Source organism: Triticum dicoccoides, chromosome 5A, assembly GCF_002162155.2.
Source record: "Triticum dicoccoides isolate Atlit2015 ecotype Zavitan chromosome 5A, WEW_v2.0, whole genome shotgun sequence".
NCBI lineage: Eukaryota > Viridiplantae > Streptophyta > Magnoliopsida > Poales > Poaceae > Triticum > Triticum dicoccoides.
Window position 1 is genome coordinate 302,468,085 of NC_041388.1, and position 26,185 is coordinate 302,494,269.

A 26,185-nucleotide genomic window follows, 5' to 3' on the forward strand; every position below is an offset into this window, starting at 1 on the left:
GTATAGGATATACTAGTTCTACACGGCAGCCAACTCATGTAGGAGTACTAGTTGGACACGTACTGATCAGACCGGACGAAGTTGGGTTTACTTCCAACATCGTGGTGCAGTTGTTGGTCACTAGACTTTTTACTTGTTTCTTTTACATGTATGGAATCTGCTTCCATCATTCTTGGAGCTGTGTATCTGACGTCCGAATTCGGAGAAGCGTCAGCGGAAGCGGTGCGAGCGCGGGTGGGACGTGGCATTCAGGATGGCGCCGGCTATCATCCTGTACGCCCTCTCCGACGGATGGACGGCGTCAAAGAAGACGTATTTGCCGGCGTCGTCGCACGCCAGCGCGCTCTCCAAGCTCCACAGCGCGCCCCCCGTCTCCACATACCCCGTGCCACTGCCGCAGCATCCTTGGGCCGAGTTCTCAAACCCATACTCCCACGGCCTGGCGATCATGGCCGACAGGAGGCCGTACTGGTCGACATACGCCACCCGCGCCCCGGGCAGCTCCCGGCCGAGCCTGCCCAGCATCCCCTCGAGCCTGCGGTTGAAGCTGACGGCCGCCATGTTGTACGCACCGTTGCAGTCCCCGGGGCTGTGGAGGTTGACGGCCCTCTCCAGCGGCAGGCACCCCAGCGGCGGCAGGCCGGCGAAGGTGACCGCGCGCGCGCCGAGCCCGTGCACGGCCCGCACGGCCGCCTCCGCGGCGCCGACGAGGTACGCCTCGTACTCCGGCGGGGTGAAGCTGTAGCCCCTCACGGGGAACACCAGGTAGTTCTGCAGGAAGTCGCTGGCGCCGATGCTGAAGATGTAGAGGGCGCCGGCGATGATGCGGCGCGCCGCCGCCTCGCCTCTCGCCCGCCTCAGCCGCTCCGTGTACTGCCTGAAGTGGTCGATCTGCTCGCCCAGGGTCATCGCCGACTGCGTCCATCCAATTCAACTTAGTTTTTTTATTTTAAAAAAACTCCATTTTACTACCCTGAACAAAGTTGGTGGTAACCCTGATCTTTATTTCGGTTCTTTTTACCCCTGAACAATCTCATACCGGACAAAATCTGTCCCTGGGTAGTTTGACTTGACTGATTGCTGACGTGGCAATGGTCAATGGGCGGTTTTGACCTGCAGGCGAGTCTCCCTTGTCACGCTGGGTTGAGACAGAGGAGCTCCTCCCGAGCCTTCCATCGCAGATGCCTCCATCCCGAGCACCGTGCGCGACCCTGCCGCATCTGGATGACGCCGGCGACCGTCAGAGTTCCAAGCTGCTGCCCTGACGCCATGCTTCTCCTTTCTCCCTTCTCTTCCCTCTCCCTTCCCGCACAACTGAACTCACTGAGATCCACCCTGCCCCCCGGCATCCATGGCCGTGCCGTCCGCCACGCCCACCCCGCGTTCCCCTCGCCCGGACTCATCCGCGGCGGCCAACGCGTCTGCCAACGCCGCCCGTCCCTGGACTTCGGCGACCCGGCCTCCCTCGTCGTCCTCCACGACCTCACCGACGTTGGCGCCGCAACCCGCCTGCTCCACGAGTGCGTCGCCTACCAGCACGCCCTCGACGCCCGCCTCAACGCGCTCCTCGCCCACCGCCCCAACCTCGACCGTGCGGCCGCCTCCCTGCTCCGCTCTGCCCCGCCGTTCCTCCCGCTCGCCGCCTCCGACGCCACCGCGCTCAGGGAGTTATCCTCCTCCACCGCCACGCTCACCGAGGTGCTCTCCTCCCGCATCCGCCACCTCGATGCGGCGCACTCACGCGCCGAGTCCGCCCTGGCCCGTGTCGAGGCCGCACTCGACTATTCCCGCGCGCTCGACGCTGCGCACCGCGCCCTGGCAGCCAACGACCTCGCGGCCGCCGCCCCCGCAGCACATGAGTTCCTGGCCATCGACGCGCGGTTCCCCACTGACGACAACCTCCGCCGCGACCTGCTCGACATCAAGCGCCGCCTCGAGGGCTAATTTCCTCACCGAGCGCCCCTGAGTCACTGCCAAGCGGGTCCCATTTCCTAATTAACCATGGGCTAATTTCCTGTTTCACTTAAGTTAATCCTCGTGGCCCCACCCACAGGTCAAAACCACCATTGACCAGCGCCACATCAGCTGCATGTTGAGACAAACCACTCAAGGGGGTCTTTTGTCCGGTTTGAGATTGTTCAGGGGGTAAAGGGAACCGAAATAAAGATCAGAGGGTAATGTGAACCACCAACTTTGTTCAGGATAGTAAAATGGACTTTCTTCTTTTATTTTCTATTTTTTGAGCTGAGAACAACTGGAGTAGTATGCATGGTTACCGGGATTTGCGCGGTTATGTTGTCCAGCCCGGAGCCTGCGGAGGCGAAGCTGACGCCCGAGGCGAGATGGTGGATGGTGTGGGACGGGTCGAGGTACGCCGGCACGGAGGGCGGCAGGCCCAGCGCCTCGGAGACCAAGTCGGCGGGGAGGCGGCCATTGGAGAACCGGCCGGTGGCGACGCCGCCGGCGTAGTCCCGCCCGTACGGAGCGTAGTTGCCCCTGGCTACGGTCTGGATGAAGTTGTTGTTGCCGGTGTCAGCGGTGGAGTCGCCGAACACAATCACCGCCGGGACCTCGCCTGAACCAGCGGCGGCGCCCTGGAGTGCCAGCGCCAGGACGGCATGCGCCAGGACCAAGACGACGGGCATGGCATGTCGCAGAGAGGACATGTTTCTCTAGCTCAAATTCTCGGGTGCTCACTGGCTGCGTGCACATGTACACCGAGCGTAAGATTTATAGTGCTGCTGCACTGTGCGCGCCGCTAGGCATGGTGATCGGTGAAGGATGAGCCGAGCTTCTTGCTCATCCATCTCTGAGGCGGCGGCTTCTTGCAGCCGCCAATCTTGGCACTTCAGAGATTCGTTACATGGAACGTACTAAGGACCGAGCTCGCACTACAAGCCAACAACTAGTAGTTAATCAAATTTCGGTGGCGCTTTCAATACGTGCAACCCGGGCCGCCAATTTCATTCGACTCAGCCACTTATAACAGCTAAACATGCCAGACTCGTATATTATACAGTTCCGAGCCACAGCAGAAAACCAGCGCAAGCGAAAAGGGAGAGAAAAGAAAAAGCGGCAACTGTAACAGTTGACAGCAGGAGCAAAGCATGTTGAGAATGAAGGCCGGCAATGCCACGACATAATATTATACAAGTTCAACCAGCTGATCTCCAAGTGCTAGACTGTTTACACACATAAGCTGCCTATCTCATCATACAAAACAAAAAGGGTCGTGCCTTATATCAACACAAACAGTGGAGTGGAGTTCTGGCCGCTCAGCTCCTCCCAGCCTGTATGGCAGCCCGGACAAAATCATCACATTTCGTGTACCCGCTGGAGAACACGTCTGGCAGCGCCCCCATGACGTCGAAGGCCTCCTGCAAATCTTCAGACGAGCTCATGTCGTCAAGCCATGAGAGCAGGTCCTTTGATAGTCCCACCATCTCCTTCATGTTGCTCAGCCTTTCTTTCATCGTGGATTCCCACTTGCTGCTTGCTTCGTCTTTCTGGCTTGACTTGCTAGTCCCAGATGATTTGCCCTTCTTGAAGAATTGCTGCAGCTGCTCGACCAACCCAGTGTACACCAGCATCGACTGGACAATGGCAAAGAGCCTCTTGCCGTCGTCGTTTGGATCAGCGGACGAACCTTCGTCTGACCGGGCCGCGGAGGAAGACGACTCGGCGGAAAGCTTGAGGGCGGATCGCCCATGCTTGTGTTGCATGTAAGCATGGTAGATGCCCCTCTGCAGGAAAGCAGGGCGGTGCTGTGTCCAGCTCTCGTAAGACTCAGACAGCAGAGAGTTGACCATCATAAACTGCACAGTTTCCTCCGGAGACCCTGGACTACCCCGAGCTCCAGGGGGAGAAGCTGAAACCCGACTGGGAGATTCTGAAGTTGAGAGAGAACTGGACAGGTAAGTAGAGATGGCCTTGGCCATCGAATGGCGTTGCTGGTTGGCACTTCCATCTACAAGATGAGAAGCCATCTGGATCATGAAAGGAAGAAACCGTGAATTGCTCTCCTTCCCCCCACCCTTGCAGTCGGTGCTGAAAGAAGCGCCTGTGGCAAACCTGGCCAGCATCTAGTAAAAACAACACAACAATTATCTGCAATTAGTCGTTTGTAAGATGTGAAAGAACAGAAAATCTATCCACCGAAATGTTAACAACAATTCAGTGAATTGCTAGGCCAAATTTTACGTTCCCTGAAGTCCCAAACCCAGTGTTTGCCTCTCCCCTTAGGTAACAATAGGGGAGACTAACTAGACAAGAATAATATTCACCAGATTTTCCATCCTTACAATAGCCATGTGGCCATGGATTTCAGTGTCATATTGCCATCAGATCACAAAATTACACGCTGTACAGGGTGTTTGGCAAAATAAAAAACAAAGAGTGTAGATTACACTAGATGTTTCAACTTTTCATTCAAGTAAAATAAACCAACATTTGTTAAAGAATATTTTCTCTTCAGTTTGGAATTGTTTTTGGAGTTCATCACCTATTCCATTTGTAGATGGTTTTCATTACTTGGTTTTGTTGACTCTGCACAGAATTTTGTAACCTTGCTGCTTTTTGTTAATATAACCAGTAGGGCTCTACCCAACTGTTATCGTACAAAAGAAATGGTGATAGTGCAAACCCTTAGATTCATTTCTTATATTGTTTTAAAAAGGAGATCAAGATAGCAACAGCCACGTACCAGAACAATGTCGTATGTCAACAACCGGAGACGACTTCCATCTGCCCGTCCTTGAGAATTCAGTTGGTCCCAATACTGATCGACACATCGGTTGTACTGCCCATGTGGAACAGATGGCCCCCTCAGCGGAAAGATACAATTACACAATGTCTCGTTGTTTCTCAGGGTAGCCCCATCCCATTCCTTTTTAGGAGTCTTCAGTGCAGCATCAGCTCGTTTGGCTTCCTGATGACATTGGTAGTGTATGATGTTGAAGTGGCTAACAGTAGTGAATACACAATCCCCACGGCCACTGCCAGAACTTGTTGCACCCAGGTTCACCCGTTTACTGAAAGCATAGACTCCTAACATGTCTGTTGGTCTTAAAGTATACCCTTCTCTACAGACCATACAGGCCAGCCCTTCTTCCTCTTCTTCCACATCATCAAAACCTTCGATTATAGGCTGAGAGACAACGATACGTCTACCTCCATCCGAACCAAATTCTTGCCGCATTCCTAGCCCCTAGAGAGAAAGAAAGCAGCAAAATATGTTACTTTGTGGTGCAAATGTAGACATTGAGATCAAACAACAAAGCATAAACTACACAAATAAAAACAAGGAATAATCAATAGCCTATAATTTCAGTTCAAGATTCAACATGATTTTGCGCATTTGCAGAATAATCTTTGAAAAACAGGGTTAAAACAATCGGTTGAAACATAACAGCTGATGAAACTATATCTGTAGCGGTTACCTTAAGTAGTATTTCTCTTTTCTGGAGAGCACGGCGTCGCATCTCATCCCTCGTAGCATGCCGCAGTTCTTGAATCTTCCCCCACAGGAAGCCATCGCCATTATTTTCTTTGTTCGCTAGGGTGTCCAAAAGATTTTCTGCTCGTGCACCAATTTCGTTTTCACCAGGCACCCCTTCTAAAGCATGGAGAAGTGGTAAAATGCCTTCTTCATCGACACACTTCTGTGTAGGCAAATGACCCTTTGCAAGCCCTTTCAGCATTGATAGGATGAATGGAATAGATGGCAGCTTTAATCCAGCTGCCCATTCTGCACTAGTTCTAGAGCTAGCCAGCCCTGCAGAAGCAAATCTTTCCTTCAGATGCCCTAAAGCAGCTTTTGTAATGCCCTTCTCTAGAATGATCTCCTTCAGCCTCTCACCACATGAACTCGTCTTGAGTGATTCCGACACTCGAACAAAGTTTTCAACAGCAGATCTCTGCATTGATGCCTTTTGGCTTAAATTGTCATCTTTTTTATTCTCTTCATGCTGCTTCTGCAACCGGTCAAACTCACTCCAGTCCCTAAGGTAGGGCTCAAAATGTTCGACCAGAACTTCCATAGCTGCTGGCTCTCCATAGGTCAGGTAAGGCAAGATTCTGGCAACCATCTCCTCATTCCTTTGTTGCTTGTTTGATTTTTTGGTGCCTACAGGATGACATAACCTCTCCAAAAACATGAGAACAATTTTTTTGGCCTGCTCACACGCACCAGTCTCCTCAACACTAGTTGTAAATACACTTTGCGAGATACTTATGTCACTCTCATTAGCTTCCAATGTAAGGCTTTCTACAATTAATAGAATACCCTCGGCTGGTTCCATTGCATCTACTGAGAACGCGCGCCTGGCTGTCTCAAGTAGCAAACCAAGGGCACCCAGACGTAGTAAGGCACATCTATTTTCACGGATTTTGCAACAATACTTGAGAAGGTTAAGAACTGAAGCCAACTCCTCCTGGTTAGATCTTAACTCGTCATCACGTAGGCTCTGGCAAAAAGAAAACTGGGATTCAATAAAAATAACAGAACTGAAGCATAACAGTTGAATAAATGTAAACTTTTTCAACTTCATGACACTGCACTTGAGGGACAAGAAAACCAAAAGTATTGACACAACATACCTGAATCATGCTTAATATAATTTCCAGACCTCCACATTCCCTAACAGCACCTGATATGGCAAATTCAATTTCAGGATCTTGTGATTCCTCCCTTTCTTCTTCTAGCTCTTTAATCATGGGCTCAGTTGCTTCACCATCTAAACCCTGATCAGGGAAAAAAAATTTGACACAACAGCGAATGATGTGAATAAATCTGGATGTATATTAATCCAAGAGGAGGCAGAAAATCAAACCATGCACAATCCTTAACTAGTTTCAGACATGTACAGCAATATCCTCAAATTACTGAATTACTCAATACATGTACAGCAATATGATTTACCAATAAAAGGTAAAAGCTATGATGGAACACTAGGCATGTATATAATTGTAATGTGCACACAATACGGTTCAAAGGTTTCGCGCTTCACAGTTTTTAAAAGAGAGATTTGGTGCTTCACAGAGGACACGATTAAACATTTTCCATAGTAATGAAAATGTTCTTGGCTCGACATAGCCTCAATGCAGGGGTAAAGGTTAACGCAAACTTGTATATGGCCAAGGAGCAGCGCATGGAAACAAGCATCAAGATATCAAAAAACTGCTACAACTAGCAAGGTGCTACATACGCGGTAAAGAATTTAAGGCAACAAAAAATAAGTTAAACCCTCGTAATGTACCTGTAGTCTGTAGGTTACCGTCATTGGCGGGCAATCTCTGACAGATGACGTAGCAGAGAGTGTACTGGCACTCGACAAAGAATGCTGAGTTTGGCCGTGGTGCTTTCTCCACACTTGCTCATAGACCTGGGAGATGCTAAGATCAAGTGAAATTATATTCCCAGCAACCAGTAATTCCATACCATAGTCATCTTCTATAAGTCCAATCAAATCAAGTTGCCGACATATTTTGTTTTTCACATCTCTCATTAGTGGGCCAATCTCCACACTGGAGTATGGACTCTTTGTCATGGAACCCCTGATGAACTCTTCTTGAGTATGTGACTTGTTTAAAATCAAAAGGTAAACAGGCTCTGGTTTCACTGGGCAAATCAAATCACAGAGTTGCTCCAAAATAAACTGCAAAAGAGCATGATCACAATTAAGTTGCATTTTATTATGAGTGTTGATAGGAACAGGAAAAGAAGTTAAGCACAATATCCAAACAAAAATAAATGTGTGTGCTTGTACCAGAGATGTCCGTCTCTTTTTCTCCTTCACATGCTTCTGCAATCCAGAGATGCAAGCACGAATAAATTGGCGTTTGTTTGCAGTACTCTCTATAAGTAAACTATCAAGAAGGTCTTTCAAAAGCCGATTGCAGTCATTGATTAACTTCGTCTTCTGCACAACTAGCCCACGAATAACCAAGAAGGCCTCAAGCACCTCGGACAGTAACTTGTCACTCATAAATCTGCAACATGGAGGAAATGTAAATACAAGATGGTGGGATTCCGAATGAGAATATATTGAGATTTACCTTGCTCTAATATTGGGAATTTCGAGAAATTTATTCAGGAGCTCCACAAGTTTATGAAGAATGAATCCTTGTGAGATGTCAATGCTAAGGCTTCTCTCCTGCGATTCAACATTGTACACTTCTTTTGTTATCAGGGAACACAGTGTGGCTAAGCAACCACGAACAGTTAAGAACAGACGTGAAGCCTCTGAATCAATCATTGTCCCCAGTAACTCAAAGTACTCCGCTGCACTCTCACCAGCTGACAGTGTCCGGGGAAGTAAAGACATGAGCAAGTTCAGTAACTGAAACTGTCTGGAAGAGTTTGACGGGCATAGCAAGCTTATAAGAGTGCATATCTCAGATCTTATCGACTGAGAACAGGAACTTAAAATCAAGTCTGAAACCCAGGAGCCCAAGGCAAATTTTGAGAAATCGCTTTTAGATGACTTCCGACATGCACGACGCTTCCATCTGAGTCCATATTTCAGAACAAGGTAATCTGATTTCTGCGAATCATGACGTGCTTTCTGTACTCCTTTCACTGCCTGTGATACTTTGTATTGCCTCCTCACAAAATCCAGATATGACGCACCACTCTCCCATTCTGAATAGCTCAGCAGTGGCATATCCTGACCTCTTCGACTACCATCAGGACTTTTTCCAGATATATCAGACTGAACCTTGGAAGAGGATACATTAGTTGCCAAGTGACCTGTGGTATCATCATTCTTCGATTGCAACATCAAGCCAGATTTTCCCGCACCTGACTCCTTGTCCCCAGCATCAGATTTTGGAGGTGTGCAAGCCTGAGAAATTATTCTCAGACAAGGAAGAATAATATGCTCTGAAATTGCAGGGTGCTTTGCTCCAACTTTAATAGAAGAGAACAAAAGCTGAAAGGCAACACGTAACCTCGCTTCCCAAAACTCATCTACAAGGGCACATGCCTCTGAAAGTAGCTGTAACTCTTCTCGTGTCGATTGTGCAATATCCATGGAGCGATGGTGCTCAAGACAATACATTACCTTCTTCTGAATCAACTTGTCCAGTTCCTGGACTGCATCTGCATCACCTTCAGAGAATGAAGATAGCACAGCCCTGGCAAGAGTGCGTGAAGTTCTAGGGCCTTGATGAATGTTGTTTTCAAATAACTCAGATAAAATGCCAGTGCTGACAAGTTGCTTCCTGCAGTTTGTGTGTTTGGATAGCACTTGTAATAGCTCTAGGCATTGCGTAACAAACGTAGTACTACATCCATAGCAACTACTTGGAGACCTTGGTATTGAAAAGGCTGGCAATGCATTGGCATCATTAGAACTTTTCTGGTGCAGATATGCCATTAGAACACGGCGCAGTCCTTGTAGCGTCTGAACACTTTTGCTGACTGAGTCGAAAGCTGCTTTGCATTTTTCACCATACAGAACACCAAGAAGTGCAATCTTGCGATTTACCTTGCAAGTGGGACCAGGCAAGGACACCATCATCTGCTGGACAGCATCTTTCTGTTGTGAATCTATCTCCTGTTCACCTATGCTGGATACAAGTTTGATGAGAGGCTTCTTAAATCCCATCAGTTGCTGGTATCGCCTATGAGCGTTTTCTGACTCTGACTCAATTGCTGCCAATCCTTTTCTCATATCATCATCGTTTTCCATGTTATCAAACGAGAAGCTTGGTTTTGCCATGAAATGGAATTCAAAACGGCCATATTTACTATATCCACACTCGTTGCAGAGAAAAGAGTCAAGGTTTTCATAGTTAATATTTCTACATTGCCTGCACTGATATGCATTTTCATGGCAGTTGCTACAGATTCCATGCTTATCAGTGACAGACCTGCTGCACCGTGGGCACTGCAATGACTCGAGTGAAGAAGCTTGGAGATTTTCATAAAATGAATCGAGCTCAATCATGAAATTGCATGCTGTTATTGGAATGGGGAATTCAACCTTCAATTCAGTCTGATTAAAAGTAAGATGGCAGCTTTTGGCCCGTTTCCACAAAGACCAATTATTCTTCAGCTCAGACAAATCTGTTACAGGCCTGTTGTTGTAATACAGGTTCAGCACTTTCACTGACTTGGACTTACGTGCATCATAAACATTCATGGTCACTGACTGTATAGTAAAGCTTCCAGTACATTTTACTATTATCCTGTTGTCAGTAAATTTGGTCTCAGACTTGAGGCTTTCAAGCTTCATTCTTGAATACGGAACATCTGGACAGCTACAGGTCACACAAGGCTCACTCTCCAAATAATAGCCATCAAACTCCACTAAGCAACTCAGCGTATTGTATATACGGGAATTTGGATGGTTTGCTAACAGCTCATTCTGCGAATGGAGGGTGTCAAAAATGCAGCTTATTACATCAGATGTTAAACACTTATTCAGAAGTTCAGCTTCATTCTGCTTTGCACTAGAGTCATTTGCTTTTCCTAGTAAACAGGTCATGAGGTCAGTGTACTCAATGATGTTCTGGCCATACATGGGAAGATATTGCACCTTCTGCAGTAGAACTTTCAACATTGTTTCCTTAAACAGGTTCTTTGCATGGTACCATAGTCCAAATAAAACACATTTGGCCTCATGGCGGACACTTCCTGAGTTCCATTCTAGCAAGAATGTGTCAACAAAACGCTTCAACACATCCCCTTCCTTGTCATTGAACCCTTCCACAGCCTGATCCATGTCCATGCATGATTTCTCCGAAGTGCCTTCCGAAGCATCATCACCTTTCCGCTTCTTCTTTGAATCTGAAGATTGTGAACCAGTTCTTGTAGAACCTCCAAGATCCCCACTTTCTGTTTTTTGTACAGTTTGATTGACATCTTTCCCTGAGTGGAAGGCCAAATTCAGAAGCTTGAGAGTCTGAATAATACACTCTTCACTGAAATAGTAAATGTTGTCCATCAGAAAAGGAAGAAGATCCATGTGCTTCAAGCAGAACTTCTGCCAATTTCTGGGCCTTGCTGCAGCCACATCACAAAGAGTAGACAAACATTTTATAAGCTTAACACTTCTCTCATATGGCACAGGATTTCGAAAACCTCCAGACTTGTTAATGATTTTATGAAGTTTCTTGACTTCATGGGAATATTGCCACGAATCCCTAACACTGTAATAGTGAGTCTTGCTGCCACACAAATGAAGGAATAGCCTCCTTGCGTATCTACGAACAAATGTAGTATGTGGGTTGCTAATATAACTGCAGAGAACATCCTGGTACCCGTCCAACTTGAGATCCTTAGCGTTGGGAACCTTGTAGCTTCTATCCTTTTCAGCCGATTTCTCCTTCTCCGGCCGAACCATGCTATATACTAGCCGGAAAGTATTCTCCAACAACAATTTGTTGTAGTCCATGAATAGATCAGTCGGATGAGATTTGGCATATGAATCAGAAAAAAAGGGAGAGAAGTTTCCAGCTGGTAGCTCTCTCCGCACTGTCAATAGGGATCCACATCCTGAACCAGAACCACCTTCTCCATTTGTGGATGATGACTTGAAAATATGAACAAGCTGTTGCAGTATGTCCATTAAATAATTCAGAAATGATTGTTGCCTGAGGGCAGAGCAAGCACGAATTAACTGAGAAGCAAATTCATTTTTATCCTTGTCATCACTGGAGGACGAGGGGCCTGTCGTTGACACTGGAACCTGAACATGACCTTTCTCCGTCAAATCAGAGCTTCCACCAGACTTCGAATGAGAGCCATCACTCCCAGGCTGATGCCAGTTACGGAACATGAGTGTGAAAAACATGAAAATAAGGATAGATACTTCTCCAAAAGAACATCGTGTTTTGGCAGGAAATGGTTTACTTATATTGATTTCATCCATGAGCCATTTGACAAATTTTTCCAAATCAAAATATTCTGGCTTTGAGCTATCCATGAAAGGTCCACCAACTGCAGATGAAAGTCTATAGAACAACTGCATTATAGGTATGGCTTGAGTGCCAGCTGTGGTCCCCATCCAGCCTCTGAGCTCTTCAATTAGACAACTGAGTAGTAGGGAGTTAACGGCACGTTTGGATGCAGAAATTGAAACCGTCCTTTGGTCTGTCATGGACCCAGGGAAATCTGCAGATCCACTTGCATCCAGTACATGAATTGGTGACTGTGAGGTCTGGACACTTCTATCAGCAGCAGGAGGAGGAACACTGGTATCTGCTAGCTCATCAATAGAGAAATGAATATCACTGCCCTCACCTCCAAATGTATCAAGTTCAATTGTTACTGCTGACATAGGATGATCTTTTGAATGCGGTGCAGGTAGACGATCTGCATCAAGTATCTCATAGCATGTTTCACACAAGTCAAAGTCTGGACATATGTTGCAGTGCCACCTTTGCCTAAGTATTGGAACTGTGGAACAACCATCACAACAGTACTGCACTGACGATGTGGCAGGATCTTCTTCAATCATAACCTGGGCATTTCCACTAGCGGGATTCATAGCAGAAGCACTTGCTTTTGCATGATTATCAGAGCCGTCATCATTAGCTATCATTGTCTGCTTTGGGAAAGGAACTTGTAGAAATCGTGATGAAATAGCCAAACTGAAAATAAGAAACAAAATTTAAGCTATCGGGAAGACTACAAGAGCTGATAGCAATAAAACAAAAACTGGGAAATGTCAATGGACATGCAAATACAGAAAGATCACCTGCTAGAAGTCTGAACAGCCTCGTATGGAGCAAATAGTAGCTTCTTCAATAGAGCAACTGCAGGTGCCACTGAAACACCAGACTTTTCATTTGTATGCAGAGACAAGCATTCAGCATAGCTATAAATAAATTCCACACAAGGTATAACAAGATTATTTATCATTTGAGTATCTGGCCTGTCTAAATCCAAAATGTCCCAGAAAACTTGCATTAGACCGTCAACTAATTCTGTACCTGCAGAAGGCAAAGATAAGCTATTAATCTCCACAATGTATAAAATATGCCAAATTTACAGGCCATAGTTTAATTAAAATATGATTCACATTCCTAATACCAGGCTGTCACTTTTAATCAAAGACAACATCAGCAACAGTTACTACCAAAACATCATTGCAATTACACATAATTCAAACGGCATGTCTACTCATATTATCGATAAGAATATTCTTCCGTGACATTTAGCAGAGCACGTCTTATTCTTAGAACAGAAGTGAAGAAGGTAGAAGAATCAACACAAAGAAAGATGTGTTGTCGCATTAGAAAAGTGCCTTTCATATTATTTAGTGCATCCTGCACCAGATGAACAGCAACCTCGCTTTACGTTAACTGGCAGCCAATAGGTTAATTAGCAAAAGAACCAAGGGCATTGCCTTGGCTGTTTAAGTACTATCATTTGAACATGTATAACTAACCAATAAAAAATAGCTAATATCTTTTAGAACTGCCCCCCCCCCCTGGTTGGTAAATACTCCATAACCAACTTGAGTATGCGGTCCACACCACAACACAGCAGAAGCGAACTGGCCCTTCCTTCACATACATAGTGTCTGAGTCTAAATTGCCAACTTCATGCCACAAGAATGTTTATGTAACGTACCTAAGTATAACAACCATAAGAACATAGTAGTTACAGGAATATCTTTCTGGTTTAGGAACAAATCCTGGAACCCACCGGGAGTAACCAGCCAGTCTCCCAACTGTAAGAGAGATTTTCCTTTCATGTTTTCACAAACTATGTTGTTTCAGCTGGATCATATGAGCGCCAATGGGAACAAAAAGGTTATTGCTGCAATGACCAATGATGGACCTCATCATGGCCAAGGCTGGCCACTGGAGGATTAGCCCTGGTGTGTGTTGTATATGTTAATTGAATTTACGTCCCCTTGGCTTGTTGCCTCGAGGGGATGATCTCATATTATGAATGTGATTTTCACCTTGATGACAAGATGTGCAAAGCTTTTGCATGCTCTTTAAAGAAACAATCCATCAAAATGGCATCAATTTTTGTTAACCAAGTTACCTATTTAAACCCCAGTAATCACAGGGATCTCCAATTTGTTGCCATCAACTTTTGGAACACTAAAATTTACTTTTACTTTTTTTTAATCACAAGGATCTCCGATTTATTGCCATCAACTTTTGGAACACTACAGATCACTTTTACTTTCTTTTAAACACGACAGATCACTTCTACTAGCATCAAAAGTAACCAAGTATTTTATGCATCAGGCTTTTAAAGAGAAACACTTTAGCATCACAATCACAACAATACAACAAAGTGGCTATTTGAGAATGTTAACATACAATAGGTAAGAATTTTAGAATTTGTTGCATAACCTAATCCCAACAGTAGGAATGACGTTTTTTTTGGTGCAGCCTTGTACAACTTTGGATCTAAGTTTATTGATATACACTAGCAAATTATAAGTATCATATTACCAAAATAACCTTTTGTGACAAGTATGGCAATGCCAATTTTCATGTGTTATATTGATCCTTATAAGTAATAAATGGTTCACGCACTGGAATAAATGGTTCACGCACTGGAATGGATAAGGAAAATAAACTTCTTTTTTTCACTAGTTGGGGCCATAAGAATTCACAAACATCAGACACGGAAGGAGTCCTCTGTATTAATTAAGTGCAGAGTAAGAATCCCTACCATGATTCTCAAGAAAAGATGCGAAGTTTAATTTCCTGTGCAAAGCAACTTTGGAGACTGTATGGATCTGGGCAATAAATTCTTTTATCACCCAGCTAGATGCAGCTCCTCCAACTCCTATTCTTGAAGTAATTGCTGGAAGTGACTTTATCACTCCCAAAAGGCGCATAGTGTCCTTAACCTGTGCAAAAATTAAGAATAAAATCAAAAGAGTGACAGCAGAGTAAGAGGGAACGAAAGCCCGTAATATTAGGATTTTGCATAAAGATAATCAAAACTTACATGATAGTACACTTCCTTCTTTGGGAATACAGCCTGAAGGACACGGCATGCAGCAGAATGCAGCAGAGGCTCCCTGTCGCTTTGAAATATGGTTTCCAACAAAGCTCTGCATTTTAGATTATCAAGTTCCATGTCTGCATCAACCGTGTCAGTGCAGCAGCTTGTTTGGCAAAGCAGATAGATCCGTGAGAGGATCCTGAGAGCATCTGCCAAAATCTGCTCCTGCATAGGAGCAGTTGGCATCGTTTGGGGTCTCTTTCCAGATTTCCCACCGGCAGTACTACCCATGACATGGGCTTCCATATCAAGTACAGCATCCATTTTCTCTTTCCACCCAAACTCATCTTTAGCTCGACCATAAACTTCAATAGAATCTACCCTAGGCATAGATGAACCATCGAATGTTCGGCCAACTGTAATTGTGAATTCTTCATCAGCCAGAAGTGATTCTGCAGTAGTAAATGGAATATCATACCATGATCGCATGCCTTCATCAAGCTTAACAACTCTGTGAAACATTGTGATTTCAGACGGGATATTGCTAGCCGATGTGTTACCCACATGGATTCGACAACCAACCATTACAAGATCAGGATTCAGATTTGAAATAGATACCTACAGCCAAATAATAGAATGCAGATAAGTAACTGAAACGTCTGTTACAGGGTAGCAGAAAAATATAAGCAGTTGGGCAATAGCATGGGTGAAAAATTCACAGTAGTCACCACTTGGATTAACAGGTCAGTAATTCCTACCTTGAAGCCAGCAGATGTCAGGCTCTCTAAATACCCATCATCTGAGGTCAGTCTCTGCTTGATGCTTTCAGAATCACCACTTTTGGTTGTATCACTACTAAATTTGACATCAGACGTGATGCAAGTTGTCTTCTCAAAAAAGTCAAGAGGAAATTCTGGTTTGGTGCCAGCATAAGCTCTACTGGTGAGGATACTGCTGCCTAACTTCTTTGTTTGTTCTGCAGTAAGGCTCACTGAACTATCACCTCCACTAGGTGTATGCGAGTAAATATGAAGGCTTCCATCATCATATAAAAGAAGACAATGTGTTTTATCTTTGGATAAAGGCTTATATGCCGCAACACCCACCACTGGAGAATTTGAACCAGTACCATATCTCATGTTTTGTGCACACAGCTCATGAGGACCCAAAGACACAGCAAGAGGAGAATTTGATTTAAATTTTGATAGACAGGTAAGAGTTCCACTGCCAGCTATAAGCTCTCTCCAACGGTAAAGCCCAGCTGGTTTGGATTTACCATCTTGATCTTCTTCGCATACATATGATAGCTCAGTAACTGATGAAGAATCAGCATCTAAGCGCCCCATGAAAGTAGTGCCATCTTGATGAGACACGAATATAAACCTGTAGGTTGATGAGAAGTACAATGATAATCCCTTGTGCATAGATACTGCATCTTTAACCAAGACTGTGTCAGTCAATGTTTTGGCACCAACATCGCCTGCCAATACAATATTGAGCCTATACAGAAGACCCCCTTCAGAAAGAACAAGTAGCACCAATTTGCCCATTGAAGAGGGAACAAGGGTAGCATCAACAATAATATCATCAGCCACAGTAAAATAATGCAATGGGCTGATGTTATCCTGCGAGAGATCATATATTTTCACAAACATGTTTGTTACCACCATGAGCTGTACCTGAGAACCTGAAACCCATTCCACACGACGAATGTAATCTCCTTGCAGAGCAAGTTCTATGGCAAGGCGATCAGTTACTTCACCACGACTATTTAGTGTCAGTACTTGGCAATCCCCATATCCAGCAACAGCAAGGTAATGATCCTGTAATGGATTGAAGATCAGATGAACAATTTCAAAGCGGACAATGTTTCTGGAGAGTGGCTTCACATTTGTTTTGTCCGCTGTAATAGGGGCTGCAGTAGGCTGTCCAATGATTTGTCCCACATCAAATATAGCTACTTTATCCCCTTCTCCAACAGCAAGCTTGCCTCGACTGCTGGCAGTCAGCAATGATTTAGTAAGAGAACCATTAGCAAGATGTGACTTGAGTTCCCTTGAATTCGGATAATCAGCCTTTATCTTCAGATCCAGTGATCCGCTTTTGAAAGCTTTCTTTAGTTGGAATACATCAGAAGCTTGTGACACCAGCATATCACCTCCTAACAAGACTTTCCTATCTTTCAAAAGATTCAACTCTCTCTGGCTGAGTATTGTTGGAAGCAACTTCTTGCATAGTTCAAGCATTCGAACTTCAATAGCAAGATTTTTCAGAAATACAGGGAGCCCATCACTAAAGCCTTTTGGCACAGATAACTTGAGGGAAGTATCAGCATCAGTTGAAATGTCATCTTCAAAATCAGAGCCACTATCTGCGACCTGTTCCAGATCATCGTGATAAGGCAACAATGGCTGGAAGCTGCAATCGGCAGGTGCTGGTGCAGTGGATGTTCCAGTAAATTTCCGAGGTTTCAAGCACTGGCAGTTGCTTCCTCTCACACCACCAGCGCCACAATCACAGAAGAAACGGCTTGAGCGGGAATAAACAACACGGTGACCCCGATGGCACACCTTGGCACATACAGAACAGCAACCTTTGGAAACAGTCAAATCACATGTATAGCAGAAGTACCAATGCTGTTCCATAAAATTACTACCACTGGATGTAAATGTGCACACTTTGGATGCTAGTGCCCTTTCACTGTTTCCATCCTCTTCATCATCTCTATCCATGCTCCCCAATTCCCCATCAGATGTTCCATCATCTTCATCTTCCTCACCAGAACTAGCATCACAATCAACAGCAGAATTACTTTCTTGATTGGTGCGAAGAACTAGGTTCTCTGGATTCTTCAACTGCTTTGGTATGAGAGATCCTGAACCACAATCGTTGCCAGAATTTTTAGATGAAAGCCTCTTAAGGGCAGTCCTATTTAATCCAGCCTCGCCAAACACTGACTCCACAAAAGTAAACAGAAACTTCAAAGTATGAAGCAAACCCTCATTACCAACCATCGTCTCCATCAGCATCAGTGTCTTATCAAATAGCTGTTTGAAATGTGATTCCTCACTCGACAGCTGGACAAGAAAATGGAAATACGCTTTGGCAGTTTGGAGATCACATGACAAAAATGCTCTATCAAGTAACAGTAGCATTGCACCAAAGAGATGATGTTGAAGTTCTTTGGCCAATGTCTCAGACGAAGGGCAGATAAGACGCATAAGAAAATCCACTGATGATTCTCTTAGGGTTGTTGAACCCACTGTAGTACCACTCTCACTTTCAGGTTTCAAAGGATGACCCAAAATTCTAAATTCTAACCAAGATGAAAATGAGGACACCTCCAATCCAACAAATTTATTTTGCAACTCCACCTTAAGGGCGGGACAAAGGCCAGCACCTAAAATATCCGTGAACAAGTGAAGGATTTTTAAATTAACCTGCTCAGACTGGCATCTGTCCAACATATCAATAAAGACTGATATTTCAGCATGCTCGGGAGCAAAGAGACTGCTTGCTCCTTCAGGCGCACCTTCTGCATCACCAAGGAAGAATTTAAATACATCTGTTTTTGAACGAATGTCCTCCACTAGATCAATAATGGTAGAAACCAGAATTTCTTCCGCCCCATGGTCGATGCTTTCCTTTGAGTTGATGTCAGCCAGGAACCCTTCTAACTGCTTCAGGGTAAACAGGTCAATGTATCCAGCTAGATCATCCCCGTAGTTGATTAGACTCATAAATATAGAATCACACTGTCCATAAATGGATTTGAATATTCGATCAGATCTAACAGTCATCACCATTCCAAGTAGTTTGGAAATAACACTCACATCAACTTGATCTCTGTCTCCTGGTTGCATGATCTTTATGTATCCATCAAAGGTGTGTATGATGTCATGTATTACGAGAATGCAAGAAAGGAGAGCACTGTTGCTAGAAGCGTAATCTGATGGAAATCCATGTAACAGGCACTTCAAGGGAAAACAATTTTTCTGTACTTCACCTAGCTTTGTAGCAACTCCATCTATCCTTGATGGAAGATCACATATACGTTCCAGCACTGCCATGTCAGAACCAATTTTATCAAAAAGGAGATGATGCTTGGATTTGTCAAAGGCAGAATGCTTAAGCAGCAAAGAAGGATAACAATGATCCTTAGAAGGCCTTTCTCTATCAACAAGTGAGAGATATGCTTCCCTGAAAGTACGAAGATAGGTCTCCAAAAGAGATGATAAAATATTTAAACAATGTCCACTATTTTCACTTATGTATGTCACCAAACTCTTTCCAAGAACAGATTGCTCTCCATAAAAAACCACCTGCTTTCCGTATGAGTCCACATCAGTTTTTTCACTTGCTTGGTTCCTCCAAACACCAATATTGATGAGAGAGAGAATAAAAGAAAGCCATGCTCCTTTCCTGGAAAAATCCCAAGTTTCCAGCATGCTTGAAGCATTGAGAATCTCAGAATTCAACAACTGCAGGAATCCAAATACTACAGACGGCAGGTTGGCACCCACAAGAGACGAAGCATCATCACTTACACTGAGAGCAAATGTGAGGAAGAAATTGACATTTACAAAATCAGGTTTGGACAGATCAACATTCTGAAGGAGGGTATCATTGCCATGATAACCTATATCAGCAAGAGTGCTCCAGCAAATCAGAAATACATATCTTTCAACGATGAGATCATCAGCCAGTTCGGGTTTCATATCCCTCCAACTACCAAGTATTTCTGAAATGGTTGCACTTAAATCAGCCAAGTTCAAGCCTAAAGCTCCAACAGCGGACTTATCAAAATAGAACTCAGCATGAGCAGGAGTCACATCAATCAATTGCGAGAACAGACTACTAGCTGTAGCATACTCCTTGACAGTGTCCATGAGTAAACCCTCCACAATAGCAGTTGCAAAGGATGGCAAGCAATCATTCATGGAACGTGGCTGCTCTTCCTTCACTTGGATATCCCGCATCCTGGATCTTAATCTCATAAACAACCATGTTGGGCGTGTCTGCGGATATAACAGAATATGTCGCAGCACGAGCAGAAGTCTTGAAAGGACTAAAGCCCATCTTGTGAGTCCAGGTGCATTTTTCCCAGGTGGATAATGTTTCATTTTTTCTAAGGAAGAAAGCACAATGCTAACCAAATCAGACTTTTCTGACCCAGTGGTTGAATGAAACGCCACCAACAGAATTTCCAGATGAAAGGCACAAGGCAGAGTTTCACAGAACTCATTAAAATTCAATGAGCTGGATGACTTGTCATCTGCCTTCTCCAAAAGATAACCAACATATTGAACAAAAACTTTTCTTCCCAGAATATATGCCGAGTTTGTCCCAGAGATAATTGCACGGGCAACTAGAGCAAGTGTATAGTTGTTATAAGTGTACTTCCCGTTCTCAACATTAAACACTTTCTCCACAAGGTCTTCTCTTAAAGAAGCAGGACACTCATCAGAAGCAAGGAACATTTGTAGAAATTCAAAACAGGCCATGTTGATGTGCAGTAGGCTAGTCTCCATATGGTGAGATGATGTGTTTTCAGCACTGCTTTCGTCAGGAAGACAAGCTTGGCACTTAAGTATTGACATAAATTGTTCCAAATGATCTGTATGAAACTTCCCGCAAGCATCCATATATGTAGCATTGCACCATTCAGGAGAGAAGATGCATGTTTTCATAAAGCATATCAAATCAGCAGCTAGCTGAATAGGCCCATGCTGGCTGCTTGATGAAACACTCCCAAGAGAAGTCGGCTGTTCAACACTATCAGCTACTCCAGTAGAGCGGGCTTCAGCAAAGAGATTCCCAAATAGTGCGTCTTCCTCGTGACTGGCCACAGACTCCACCTCTGACACACCGGCTTGTTTAGTGCAACTTATCTGCGGCTTCTCAAGTGCAGTCATTGATTTTACTCCTTCTTCACGGAGGAAAAAGATGAGATGCACCAAATCATCCAACCATTGCTCTTCTGAAGGGAAGATAAACTTCAGATACTCCTCACATGTGTATTTCTTCAGCAATGGCACCACCACAGAACGAGCTCGACAAGACAAACCATCAATCTCAGAATTGCATGAAGAATCTAGAACATTTTTGCAAGATTTGTCCCTGTCAACACGACTTGTCCATCTTTTGGTGCTTTCAAGAAGCTTTAGCACATATTGCACGGTATGAGGAGAGTAAGCTAATGGGGGTACTAAGCAAGAACCAGATTTTTCATATCTCCATGTCTTTGTACTAAATATGCCCAGAAGGGAAGCAAGTATGCATACTTGTACAGTACAACAAATATCACTATTGCAGAAGACAATTTGAATCAGCTGTAGGAATTCTTCAAGTATTTGCAGCAACATAATTCCGACACCATCTCCAGAAAATACTCTGTCATGGTTAGAGAACTTGAACTTCAGCCCAAACAAGACCGGCAGACTATTAGCACACCTTGCTACTGAGCATAACATCATGGTATCAGAAACGTCACAGGGGAATTCCATTGCGAGACCATGGGCTAACTTCAAGATTCTTTGGGTAAAAGACAATCTCATGTTAAAATTGATATCTTCTATAACTTCCAAAGCTGGAGATTGACATAGCTTCTGAATCAATGTTAGAAGGCGGGGTATGCAGTGTAGATGCACAACTGCAAAATGTTGTGCTATTGACACCATGGCACTAGGAGATGCAGCATGCAGTGATTCAGAGGTCTCTGGAATAGCATAATTTTGCTGTAAACACTCTGGTGATAAGGTCAAACGAAACCGTTGCAGATCATCTCCACTATTTGAGCAGTTGAAGCCTGGTAATCAATCGTCAAGAATATACAAACATCAGCAAATGAAGCATCAAAAGCGTATAGAACCTTGAACCGCATTTTCACAGACAAGATCTGAAACTCACCTTTTAAATAGCAGAAATATTTGTCCTGTGGGCTCACGCGCTCAGATTCGACTGGGACAGATGACCACTGCTCGATAACGTCGTGTATATTGCTGGGCTCCAACGAGTAAACCTTGCTAGGAGACCCGCTAAGCAGCACAGATTCCATGAAAAAGGCAACTTCATTCTGAAAAGATGTGAAACATAATGAACACAAATGGTTGCTACTGAGAATGCGAGATAACACAATCCAAGAAAGTGCAAGTTAAGGGAACTCTGCACATTTGACAAAATACTGAATCAACTCTGCACAATACAAAATGCTGCCACCATCTCACAATAATAAGATCACAGCAAGGTGAACTTTGTGTGGCCAGAATAAACATCCCCTTCAATTAAAATCAAGACGAAAGAACTTACCAGTAAGCCAAAGTCATCACATGCATATGATGATTTTTCGAGATATAAGAGACAAAACTCCAAGGACCTCTCCGCAATCTCCACAACTGTTGACTCCACTTGCTCCACTGATAACAAGATTAGAAAGAAAACAAAGTGAGAAGCAGATCAAATATTTGCTAGACAAAGTGAGAAGCCGATCAAATATTTGCTAGACAAAGTGAGAAGCCGATCAAATATTTAAGCAAAATCAGAGGGAATGGTAAAAAGGAGGAATAACATTGGAGAAAGAAAATGCATTAATCAAAATCAGGTAAATGAAAAGCAACATTCGATTACAACAGTGCATGAACTGCAAGACACATTAGTACAACCACAATCATATTTACTCCCTAATCCCTACTGGCATCAGAAATAAGTTGAAGCCACACTAAGATCTGCTAAACTGGCGCCTTACAACCTAGGGATGAAAATGGAGTGGAAAGTTTCCGTTTTTCCGGAGCAAAAATGGAAACAGAGAGGAAATATGAAAACGGAAATGAAAATTTGTAAAACGGAAATGGATATGGTATTTTTTTATGCAGAAACAGAAACAAAAACGGAATGGTGTTTTCCGGTGGAACACACGTGGAAACGGAACTTTCTGTTTCTGTTAATATGGAATTTCCGTTTCTACTATAGGCCCATGGCTGCTTTGTAGCCCAACTGCCAAACAACACACAATGACACAATGAATAGAATGAACAAACTGTATCATTTGAGTACCAACTTTTACTACCACACACATGCTCAACTAGACCCTATACGGAATTGTCATGTACTACTACAATACTACCCTATGTTAACAACACAACCATATTATTTTGTAGCCATGTTAACAATTCCATCAATTTGTTTGTTTTTTGTTTGTATTTCTCCATGATTCAAGGGGGTTTTGTTTCCGTGTCCGCTCTGTATTCGCTCCGTGTTTGTTTCCGGTAGTATCTGTTTCTGTATTCGCTTCCTGGGTTTCTGTATCCGTTTCCCCTTCTGCAAAAAAATATGAAAACAAATATGGTAGCACCCAGTTCCGTCCATTTCCGCGCCGTTTTCATCCGTATTACAACCTAGTCGGAGTAAAAGTAAATTCCAAATACAATACAAGTAAAGAAACAATAATTGCAAAGTAACATCAGAAGCAGCAGCATACTCCTAACTTACAAGAGCACTCACAACTTACTGGACAGCATCAAATTCATAAGGCAGGCACCAAGATGCTCAAAAGGGTAATGAAATGTATCAAAGCAGAATCCATCCATATGAGAGAAATAAGTATATAATACACACCTATCTCTTTAAGTACAACAGTAAACTCCACAAACAAAGAACAAAACAATATACTCCCTCTGTAAAGAAATATAAGAGCGTCTAGATCACTAAAGTAGTGATATAAACGCTCTTATATTTGTTTACAGAGGGAGTAGTAAACAAGGTACTATGAAACATCAAATCAGCAACAAGCTGGTCCAGAACCAAAGAAGAGTCTAAAAAGGTGCATCAAAAGCAAGTAAATTAAGATCTACAGGGATGTCACATTTCATAAGTTTTCAGATGAGATGGATGAATGAATAGGAAGTCCAGTATGACTTAAATTGTTATTCCCTCCATCCGTTTTTAGAGGGTCTAATTTTCAAATCTCCCATACCAAGGCAAAAGCATGGAAGTTGGGAATAATTTCAGGGAGTAGATTTTGGCCAACAGGATCACAACAAATAGCTGGCTAGCCGACGTTAAACTCTCGCATGCATAACTCATTAATGCATTAATCCTCTCGCCTCCTCACTGGATGCGGTTGCTAAGAGTTAACGTGGCTGCTAACAATTGGTTGATGCATGCAGAAAATTGATGGGAGAGGCCACACACAACACGCGAGAGAACTTTATTAATGGCTACATGCATGGGACAGCTAATTAGGACGAGTAATTATGGGAAAACGAAATTTGGGGTTATGCCCTGTATAAAGGGATGGAGGGAGTAGCAAATATTTGCACATTTGTGGAAGCCTCAGCATATCAAAAAACATGAAACCTGGTATTGGAAGTAGTGTTCACAGACGTAACAACAAGACAATTACAACTGTTAACCAAGACTAACCTAATTTGCTAATTTAGGCTTAGTAGAACTAAAACTGAGTACAGGAGGTGCGGTTTCAGTACAACTAGGCATGAGGAGGTTAGCCTTGGCGGGCAGGTGGTACCTCAGAAAGACACCTTTCGATATTTGGGGTAAATGTTGCAGAAGGATGGTGATATCAATGAATATGTGAGCCATCGAATCAAAGCTGGATGGATGAAGTGGCACCAAGCTTCTGGCGACCTCTATGACAAGAGAGTGCCACAAAAGCTAAAAGGCAGGTTCTATAGGACGGCAATTTGACCGGCAATGTTGTATGGCACTAAATGTTGGCCAACTAAAAGGCGACATATCCAACAGTTAGGTGTGGCAGAGATGTGCATGTTGAGATGGATATGTGGCCACACAACAAAGGATCGGGTTTGGAATGAGGATCATACGTGAGAGAGTTGGGGCAGCACCGATCGAAGAAAAGCCTGTCCAACATCGTCTGAGATGATTTGGACATATACATCGCAGGCCTCCAGAAGCGGCCGTGCACAGCGGACAGTTAAAGCATGTTAATAACCAAACCTGACATGGGAGGAGTCCATTAAGAGAGATCTGAAGGATTGGAACACTACCAAAGAACTAGCCATGGACAGGGGTGCATGGAAGTTAGCTATCCACGTGCCAGAACCATGAGTTGGTTTCAAGATCTTATGGGTTTCAAACTCTAGCCTAACCCAACTTGTTTGGGACTAAAAGGCTTTGTTGCTGTTGCTGTTGTTGTTGTTTAGGAAACAGACATTCAGGCTTTACACCACAAGTTACTAGACGCAGATGATTCTTGCATAAGCTTGCAAATCTTTGGCCAAATACAGATACCTTGCTTGAAAAATAAACGGGACCCAAAAATAGCAAAACATAAGTTTCTACCAAATCAGTGAACAGTCACTATCTAGCCTATTTGCGCTGCCCTGCCAAATGTCAACCATCCTATCAGTCAATCAGAATCAGTTTGCTCTAAGAAGCACCTTTACCCGCCAAGCGCCTGAGCAATGCAAATAAGAAAAGCAGATCCGATACTACATCACTAGGCTATGAGGTCAGAATATGAGCCTGGCGCATGCATGCATCTGCGATTAGCTCATATATGAATCAGTTCATGGTAACTCATATATGAATCAATTCATGGTAGCCCACAGATATAAGCATCCATGACCTCACAGCACAAATAGTACTACCCAAGCTAAAACAAAACATAAACCCAGACAAGCGTGGAATCCTCTCATGACACAGAAACAAGGTAATTGAAACAGAACAAGGCGAGTGAGGCTCGATGCATGAAACAGGAAGTGTGATGCAAGCAACAAGGCAGAAAAATCAGACTCGTACCCTACGATCGTGCAAAAAGGAAAAGGCAAAACAGCAAACTACCGCTGGAAAGTTTCCCAGCTGTGTAAAGCGACGAAACATGGAAGCTCTAGATCGATCAGCAGGAGAAAACCCGCTATGATTTGAGCAGACCAGTCCAAAGCGTGGCCCCAAGTCATCCAACCATTTTGCTCTAACGAGGCGAATCCTGCTCCCGAAAAGGGATTAAACAAGCGGAGGATCGTAATTCGCAAGCCAATGCAGTCTGGGAGCAGCTGCAGCGCATCTCGCACCCGCGAAGCTCATCACTGCGAGATCGCACAGCCTACTGAGCAAATCCAAAACCCTCGACAGTAGCAAAGTAGGTAGCCGCCTCGGAGAAGGCCGAAACGCTAGCCGCCCAAGGGTTTCGGGGGATCGGGGTAGCTCACCGGAGGAGGAGAGGACGGTGGAGACGACGGCGCGGGCGGCAGCGAGGACGGCGCCGGCGCGGGCGGGCTCGGG

The 26,185-nt window shown here is 44.2% G+C and overlaps 1 protein-coding gene across 1 annotated transcript; it reads right to left on the bottom strand.

The window, feature by feature from the left end:
- Positions 1-210: 210 nt before the first annotated feature.
- LOC119299465 (auxin transport protein BIG-like) lies at positions 211-26,185 on the bottom strand. Its single transcript, XM_037576691.1, has 16 exons — positions 26,113-26,185; positions 22,235-22,341; positions 21,836-22,001; positions 15,685-21,734; positions 14,930-15,544; positions 14,648-14,828; positions 12,705-12,939; positions 8,056-12,597; positions 7,767-7,989; positions 7,257-7,655; positions 6,598-6,741; positions 5,439-6,464; positions 4,703-5,206; positions 3,647-4,082; positions 2,277-2,575; positions 211-915 (listed from the first exon to the last, which is right to left on the bottom strand). The coding sequence occupies exons 3-16, from the start codon at positions 21,981-21,983 to the stop codon at positions 211-213; spliced, it is 15,507 nt and encodes a 5,168-aa protein (XP_037432588.1). The 5' UTR covers positions 21,984-22,001; positions 22,235-22,341; positions 26,113-26,185.